At 39.3% G+C, this 8,997-nt stretch overlaps 1 protein-coding gene across 1 annotated transcript in view; it reads left to right on the top strand.

The window, feature by feature from the left end:
* The window catches only part of POGLUT1 (protein O-glucosyltransferase 1), a 26,081-nt gene extending 19,399 nt beyond the window's left edge, over positions 1-6,682 (top strand). Inside the window, exons 8-11 of the mRNA XM_011987186.1 lie at positions 1,161-1,219; positions 2,732-2,899; positions 3,702-3,758; positions 4,209-6,682. Coding sequence (XP_011842576.1) covers positions 1,161-1,219; positions 2,732-2,899; positions 3,702-3,758; positions 4,209-4,365 — 441 coding nt within the window. The 3' untranslated portion in view covers positions 4,366-6,682. The remainder of the gene's footprint in view (positions 1-1,160; positions 1,220-2,731; positions 2,900-3,701; positions 3,759-4,208) is intronic.
* Positions 6,683-8,997: the final 2,315 nt, after the last annotated feature.

Raw genomic sequence — 8,997 nt, 5'->3', positions numbered from 1 at the left:
CGTACTTTGCCAACCCCTGGTTTAAATTAATGGTCTCAACCCTGGCTGTGCAGTACAACCAGAGAGCTTTAAAAAATGAATTAAATGAGTCAGAATCTCTGGAGCTGGTGTCCAGGAATCTTCATTTGTTTAAAACTTTTCAAGTGATTCTAAGGTGAAGCCAGAAATGGGACCATTGGTTTACAGTCCACTCTCTCCTCTTAACTCTATGGCTTTTTGCCTTAATCAAAGAAATTAAAGCCTTAACCTTCCTTTATATGACATTTCCATATACCATATGAGGATGCTATGAGAAAAAGCTTTAGACTTCTTGGGAGAAAACTAAGTAAATCTGAGGTGTATGTATTATTTCATACAGTTTTTTAATCAGATAGGAGCAAGTGAGCTTACAAAACTTTATTAAATAATAAAAATATGAAAAATGTATTCATTTAGAATACAAATTGTTAGCATCTACTGTGGGAGGCTGCAGAAGCAAACAAAACTTGTCCCCTCATCAAGGAGTTTACCATCTGCTAAGGTAGATGGAGTGTACATGGGGATCTCAAACTCAGATGTCCCCAGGGACCAGCAGGTGATATCAGTAGGTGAGCAAGAGAGAATACTAACACCTCCAAGTGTTAGTAAGAGCCCAGTTTGCCAGATCATCCTTTTTATTCCCCAAGAAAGATTGGAAATCTGGATTTTTGCAAGAAATATCCTACCACCTATAAAGGTTGGCAATGATTTGATTTTTTTTTTAAATACTTTGCATGCCCAACATAATTTGAGCATGGGCTGTATACACCCCTAAGGTTATCAGCCAGCACTTGGGATCTTCTCTGCATACATAATTTGTACAGAGTGAAGTGTGCTGCGGGCTGTGACATCTGAATTCAAAGAAGGGCAACATGGCTTTAGGTGAGCTTAAGCTCTGAAATCAGACAGGCCCTGGTTAAAACTCTGTCTTCTATTTAGAGCCACATTGACCTTGAGCAAATCTCAACTTCCGAAGCCTTGGCTTCTGCATTTATATAATGGGAATAATAATGTCTCCTGAGTATATTGATTATGAAGCTTAAATGAGGTAATGTTGATGAAATGTTTAACAATGCTTGCTGCACAGTGATCACAATAAATGCTGTTGCTGCTAATACTAATAACTTCCTTTCCACTTAAAGGATACCTTAGGAAAGCCAGCTGCTAAGGATGTCCATCTTGTCGATCACTGCAAGTACAAGTAAGATTTCCAGTATGGTTTCCATACTGCTTTTGAAATAGCTTCACTTTGGGTGAGAACTTTAATATAAAGGCCCAGCTGGAGTAAATAAAAGTTGCATTAATGCATTTCACTGGCTTTTCCTGAGGGCCTGTATGCACTGACCTGAGTTCTGCGGGGACTGTAGAGAAGAATGGAACATCTGTAGAACAGAACAACAGATAGCTGCATGCTAGCTAGCAATCACAGTAATGTAATTACCTCTCCATATGCCCCACCCACTCAATAGTTGAAGTTAGAATAAATATTTCTCAGTTAATAAGTATTAGAATTATTATCCTGGTGTGCTGGCATGCTCCTGTAGTCTTAGCTACTCAGGAGGCTGAGGTAGGAGGATCCTTTGAGCCCAAGAGTTCAAGACCAGCCTGGGCTACATAGTGAGACCCTGTCTTTAAGAGAAATAAAATAAAATTCCAGGACTAAGAGTTCGATGAACAGGTAAAACCAGGTCTAGAGGAGGGCAGCAGTGGTGGGGGTGGCTCAGAGTTAGGAATGCCAGTGACACACAGAGTAGGATCTACATGGTGAAAGCAACTCTGGTTGGAGACAGGTGCATGCATGAGAAATGCTGAGAAGGCAGCCTTTTTTTTTTTTTTTCCTGTGGGCAATCTCTGAAAATTGATTAGGTTTTCCTCATTCTCCTCTCTATACCAGAGGGCCCTTATCCCCGGCCATAGTACTGGTCGGTTAGGAACTGGGTTGCACAGCAGGAGGTGAGCAGTGGGGAAGTGAGCATTACCACCTGAGCTCTGCCTTCTGATCAGATCAAACCCTATTGTGAACTGCGCATGCAAGGGATCGAGGTTGCGTGCGCCTTATGAGAATCTAATGCCTGATTATCTGAAGTGGAACAGTTTCATCCAAGATCATCTCCCCCACACTGCCCATCCATGGAAAAATTGTCTCCCATGAAACCAGTCCCTGGTACCAAAAAGGTTGGGGACCATTGCTCTATACTTTAAGAGAAGAGGGTGATGTCTAGGAAGCAGTGGAGACCTTTGAGCAGATGGGGTACACTAGAGGAAAAACAAGGCTTTGGGAGGCCATGACTAGTTAGAGACGTTAGGCCTAGAAAAGCTTGTGAATTTTTTTTTCACTCTTTATATTTTATGTTTACCATTGAACATTTATTTTCTCAAATATGTTCCAAATCTACAAACTGTCATTTCCTTCTGAGCCCTGTATACACTCTAGCTGGCACCCAGCTCCTGACCCTATCTAGCTCTGTCTGGAGAAAATAATCCCCTATTTTTCCTCACCCTGACATTCCCAGAACAACCTGTAGTCCTAGCCCTGGCGAAGCAAAGAGTTGATAGAAACCCCTTAGGAACATACAATGTGTCCTTGAAAACTCAAAGTGGAGAGAGAGTGGAGAGGAATCATGAAAGAAGGGGAGGGGAGAATAAGCATAAAAGGTCATATTTGTGGCAGCAGGCATATAGTATCAAGTGTATTTTGCTCTTTTTTCCCCAGGTATCTGTTTAATTTTCGAGGTGTAGCTGCAAGTTTCCGGTTTAAACATCTCTTCCTGTGTGGCTCACTTGTTTTCCATGTTGGTGACGAATGGCTAGAATTCTTCTATCCACAGCTGAAGCCATGGGTTCACTATATCCCAGTCAAAACAGATCTCTCCAATGTCCAGTAAGCAGTTATTCCCCAATGCAGAGTTTCTAAAGACCCTTCCAATCTGCTTTTAAAAATGCCTTAATGCCTTAAAACCAGTCATGTAAGACATTTAGTCCTATGATTTTTTTCCATTGAAAGCTTTTTTTCCTCTTGGTTTACATACATAGTATTGCATTATTATCCAAGTAGGCTATAAGTGGAATTTAATTTGAAAAAGCGCTTTAATACTGGTTTCAAATGAAACATTCAGACAAAATGAAGTTAAAAAGCTCTAATCTCTCCAAGACTAAAGATAGGGATATTCAATCTTATTATATTGTCAAAAGGATTTTCAGATACAGCGTGAGAATTGATTCAAGTGAAGCTTCGGCAAATTTCCTCTCATGATGGGAGGAACAAGGAAGAGGTATAGAGAAGGACCAGAGTTATCTGCATATTGTTATGATGGTGATATCTGTGTGTATATATATATTTTTCTATATATGAAAATATATTTATATATAAATATGTAAGATAAATATAAATATATAATATATTGTAAAATGTACGTATACAAAATATATGTAAATATATAATGTAACTTCTGTATTTTCTCAAATATGCCCCAAATCTACAATAGGGTATCTTTAATCAGTGTGTGGGGTTTTTTTTTTTTATTATTTTGTTCTTGAGAGAACCCTGATATCTTTGCTTTAAGGAAATAATCCACCATCCACATACCTAAAATTATCCATAGACCTCAATCTATATGGTCTTTCTGATTTAGTGCTAATGAAGTTGGTCTACATTTCAGAATCTAAAATTCTTTTCATTTTAGAGAGCTGTTACAATTTGTAAAAGCAAATGATGATGTAGCTCAAGAGATTGCTGAAAGGTGAGTTTTGTTCATTTTCCCTTTCCACTTTACTTTGTCATCCCCATTATGCCCTAGCCAAAGTTACCTGAATACTGTTATCATGGTGATATCTGTATTTTATCCTCATCATATGGAGATAATTCAGAACTAAAGCTGTCCTGGGGGGAAACATATACACACGTCTACATATGTCCAAGCTTTATAGAAGTAGACTAAAATCTTTGAGGTAGTTAAACAGGTATGAACCTTGGCTGTTTATAAGTTGTTTTAAAGGAAAAAGATGTTAAGTTCTATTGCTACATGCATGTATGTGGATATGATTGCCATAGGGTTGGTTCTTGAGGCTCAAATGAATTAATTTATATAAAATGCTGAATAATGCTTGGCACAAGGTGAGCACTCAAATGCAGACTGTTATTATTATTAAATTCTGTGCTTTAACATTTTCTTGTTAAATCTTGTCTCTAGGGGAAGCCAGTTTATTAGGAACCACTTGCAGATGGATGACATCACCTGTTACTGGGAGAACCTCTTGAGTGAATACTCTAAATTCCTGTCTTACAATGTAACAAGAAGGAAAGGTTATGATCAAATTATTCCCAAAATGTTGAAAACTGAACTATAGTAGTCATCATAGGACCATAGTCCTCTTTGTGGCAACAGATCTCAGATATCCTACGGTGAGAAGCTTACCATAAGCTTGGCACCTATACCTTGAATACCTGTTATCAAGCCAAATACCTGGTTTTCCTTATCATGCTGCACCCAGAGCAACTCTTGAGAAAGATTTAAAATGTGTCTAACACACTCATATGAAGCAGTTCAACTTTTTGGATGAATAAGGACCAGAAATCATGAGATGTGGATTTTGAACCCAACTCTACCTTTCATTTTCTTAAGACCAATCACAGCTTGTGCCTCAGATCATCCACCTGTATGTATCCACCACTGTGAAATTGACCGTGTCCATGTGATGATGCCCTTTGTCCCATTATTTGGAGCAGAAAATTCATCATTTGGAAGTAGTACAACTCATTGCTGGAATTGTGAAATTATCCTAGGTGTGATCTCTGTCACTTTATTTTAATGTAGGAAATCCTATGGAGTTTATGAAAAATACTTGGGGATCATTCTCTGAATGGTCTGAGGAAGCGGTAGCCATGCCATGCAGTGATATAGGAGTTCTCTTTTGTAAAACCATAAACTCTGTTACTCAGGAGGTTTCTATAATGCCACATATAAAGAGGCCAATTGCATGAGTAATTATTGCAATTGGATTTTGGGTTCCCTTTTTGTGCCTTCATGCCCTACTTCTTAATGTCTCTCTAAAGAAAAAAAAAAAAAGACAAAGCCTCTTAATAAATTTAGGAAGTAGTCCTCATTCTTTAATGGAACTATACATAGAGCAGCAGCTCTTCCTCACCCTTTGCATACCTTTAATATTTTTCCTTCTTAAATTGGCCACAGCAGGGGTCATTCACACTCTCACTGTCTTGCAGGAACCACAAGAAGTCTTCATATGTGAATGTGCCGTTCATTTGGTAGTTAAGAGCTTTCAACTTCAAATATATAGGAGATGTTTGTTTTAGTGCAAATCCATGTTGGAGTGCCTCCTTTTTCCTTTTTTCCCTTTTTGAAAAAGATGTTTTGGGTAGTAGTTTAATATCTCAGGGTGCTCTTTCTAACATAGTATAAAATGAAGAAAAATATTTAGATTAAAACTCTGGAGTCTGATGACTTAGAACTATCCTTGACCCTTAGGCCCACCCTTTCCACAGAGAAATCACCTCTCTTCTTTTGTCTCTTAAGACCTATTTGGTATTAACTAGTTTCAGAATTAGTAAATGTGAGATTCAGTCACATAATTATCAGACATTCCATTTGTCAGAAATCTATTAGGCTTTTTAAACTCTTTTCTACAAAATTTTAAGTCTGTTGACCTTCTTAGAGAAGTTGAACATGCTTGGCAAGATCATTTCATGGAATAAGCAGATGTTTAAAGTTGGATTTGTGTGTGTGTGTGTGTGTGTGTGTGTGTGTTTTTGTTTTGTTTAGTACTAGCAATGTACAGGGACTGTGTTCTTAGGTGCTGTGAGTCTGTCTATAGGCAGTCCAGATTTCTGAGTTGTACTATGGTTTTGCCTTGTCACTATGAGGCCCTACTAGATGTGAGCATTGTCTCTGAATTTTAATTTCCTCTCATTAAAATAGGAACAAAATTTACTATCCTTTATATTAGGAGCTGAAGATTCATTTCCCTGGGAATGTTTCCCATTTAGCTTCAAGTTTTAGCTCAAACATCACCTTCTTTCTGACTCCTTTCATTCATTCCACGAGGCAGTAAGGGGCTACCATAGTACTTTGCTTATGCCTGTATTATATGACATCACTGTAGTTGCTTGACTGTTTCTCCTACTGTTCTGTGAACTTATTAATATGTGAGGATCTAGTTTTACTCATCTTGATGTCTCCAGGATCCAGCACAGTGCCTCATACAGAATAGATCCCAAAGAACTGGTGGGTGGGTGGATGGATGGAGGAATGGAGACAGTTGGCTTAACTGGATCCTATATACAGATTGTTACTGGCTCCAAAGGACGATTAGATAAGACTGTAAGAATTGGATCAATGTAAATCCTCACTTGCCCTTTGAAGAGCCAATAAGAGCATCTTTGTCTTTAAATACAGCAAATGTTATTCAAATTTTGTACTTGTCTATCTGTTTACCTCAGTGTAGATGATATGAGGATGGTATAACTATGTAAATGGTTTGTTTTTGAAAATAATTTGTTTCCCCACAACTTTTGAAGGTTTTATTTGTTGTTGTTGTTACTAGTTCAGTCCCAAACTTACCCTTTCCTTTTCAGAGAGCTAATAGCCATGCTTTTCTTCAAGGAAAGAATAGTTTATTTGAATGAAGTGGGATACTTGGATAACACAAATAATGCTTTTTATTTATTTATTTCGGGAGTGTTATCTATGTGCTGTCAGTGACCCACCTTATTCTACTATATCAGGTCAAATTTTCCTAGTGGTCAAGAACAGAAACTGCCTCTTGCTAGTTTAAGCAAAGTAACTTACTAGAAGAATATGAGGGCATCTCGTGGAATCTAAAAAGGTTTCATAGTGGTTAGAAGGATAGAAGCAAGGGCACCTCCAGGAATCTCAGTGCTACCATAATGCAGTTCCCTTGCCTATTGGACTCTGTCTCAGCCCAAAATTCCCAAGGGCAAAAAATTTAATTGGCTCATTTGGGTCCCCTCCAAGAGTTCCCTACACTTAACCCCCTAGACTGACTACAAACAAGAGCACAAACAGGCCAGACACAGTGGTTCACACCTGTAATCCTAGCTCTTTGGGATGCCAAAGCAGAAGGATCACTTGAGCCCAGGAGTTCAAGACCAGCCTGGGCAACATGGTGAGACCTCAGCTCTACAAAAAAAAAAAAAAAAGAGGCAGGAGGATAGCTGGAGCTTGGGATGTTGAGGCTGCAGTGAGCCATGATCACGCCACTGCACTCCCACCTGGGCAATGGGAATGATACCCTGTTTAAAAAAAAAAAAACAAAAAACAAAAAACAAAAACCACAGATACACAAAAGTCTATCTTTACATGCGTCTAAACATGCCCTCTCTTGGGATAATCTTACTGCATCCAGAGGTAAGGTGCTGTGGATGGAGCAGAGAGTTATATTTACAAGTCACTCATTTAATACTTACCAGATACTTCTTGAGCATCTACTATGCACAGAGACAAGGTAAGTTTACATGAGGCTCCCAAACTTCAAGGGGCTATGCTGTTGAGATGATAAACAATATGAGAGGCATCATATATACGTGGAAGGTGATTAAGACAACAGGAGTGCTGAGTATTCATGAAGATAATGTGGATCTGGAGTTTAGAGGAAGAATAAACTTCCAACTGGAGCAGATGGGAAACTTTGTGGAGGTAAAAATTAATTTACACCATGAAGGATAAGTAAATGAAATGGTCCTTGGAGTTCTCAAAATTCATTATCTCTCTACATGTGGAAAAGTTTTATATCATACATAATGTAACAAAATGTAAAATATGTAGCAAGGGCAGTACTTGGTGAAACTGGCAGGGAAGGGAACCTGCTGACCTCTGGGAAAAAAATTCACTATGAGGGAAGAAACTATTAGGTTCTACAAACAGAATTCAGCAACAAGGGCTGATGGTGGAAGAATGGTGTTCCAGGCAGTATGGTGATTCCACTGAAATCCTTCCCTGATGCAGTTACTCTGCTGTCAAACACATGTCCTGGGGACAAGAAAGCCATATGTGAAACAGTGGTCCAGTAACCCCCTTAACACCTTTTGGCTTAGACCAAGCTTGTCCGACCCATGGCTCACAAGCTGCATGCAGCTCAGGAAAGCTTTGAATGAGCCCCAACACAAATTTGTGAACGTTCTTAAAACTTGAGATTTATGCATGGACTTTTATTATTATTATTTTTAGCTCATCAGCTATAGTTAGTGTTATGTGTAGGCCAAGACAATTCTTCTTCTTCCAATGTGGCCCAGGGAAGCCAAATGATTGGACATCTCTGGCTTAGACTGTGTTGATCTGAGAACCTTCAAAAAGAGCAGACTACAGACTACAGGGTTGGGCACGGCGGCTCACACCCGTAATCCCAGCACTTTGGGCAGCTGAAGCAGGCAGATCACTTGGGGCCAGGAGTTTGAGACTAGACTGGCCAACGTGATGAAACACTATCTTTACTAAAAATTCAAAAATTAGCCAGGCATGGTGGCACATGCCTGTAATCCCAGCTACTCAGGAGGCTGAGGCACAAGAATCGCTTGAATTTAGGAGGCAGAGATTGCTGTAAGCTGAGATTGTGCCACTGCCCTCCAGCCTGGGTGACAAGAGTTTAGACTGTATCAAAAATAAAATAAGTAGACTACAGAGGAGGGTGAGCATTTCCTTCATTCTAAAAGAAGGTAATCCCTAAGGGATTGGGGAAGTAGGAAATGTGGGAGGGCTCAGATGGAAGAGCAGCAACAGTGTGAGCAGTAGCCAAAGGACTGGGGACTTTTTTGAAGTACTAAGTGGCAAAAGAAACCTTACAAATGAGTCTTCAGTTACCCAAAGGAGAAACAAGTTATGGAGTTTAAAATTTGCCTGTTAATACGACCTCATCTATAGGCTAGTGAATCCTGGGGCACTTGAGTTGTACACAAATGATTTCGTCAGTATCTTCCCAACACCCACCCAAACCCTCCTACCCATTTCA

The sequence above is a fragment of the Mandrillus leucophaeus genome, unplaced genomic scaffold, assembly GCF_000951045.1.
Source record: "Mandrillus leucophaeus isolate KB7577 unplaced genomic scaffold, Mleu.le_1.0 Scaffold302, whole genome shotgun sequence".
In the NCBI taxonomy this organism is placed as follows: domain Eukaryota; kingdom Metazoa; phylum Chordata; class Mammalia; order Primates; family Cercopithecidae; genus Mandrillus; species Mandrillus leucophaeus.
Note: the sequence above shows the minus strand (reverse complement) of the source record. Positions and strands in the feature narration are given on the sequence as shown.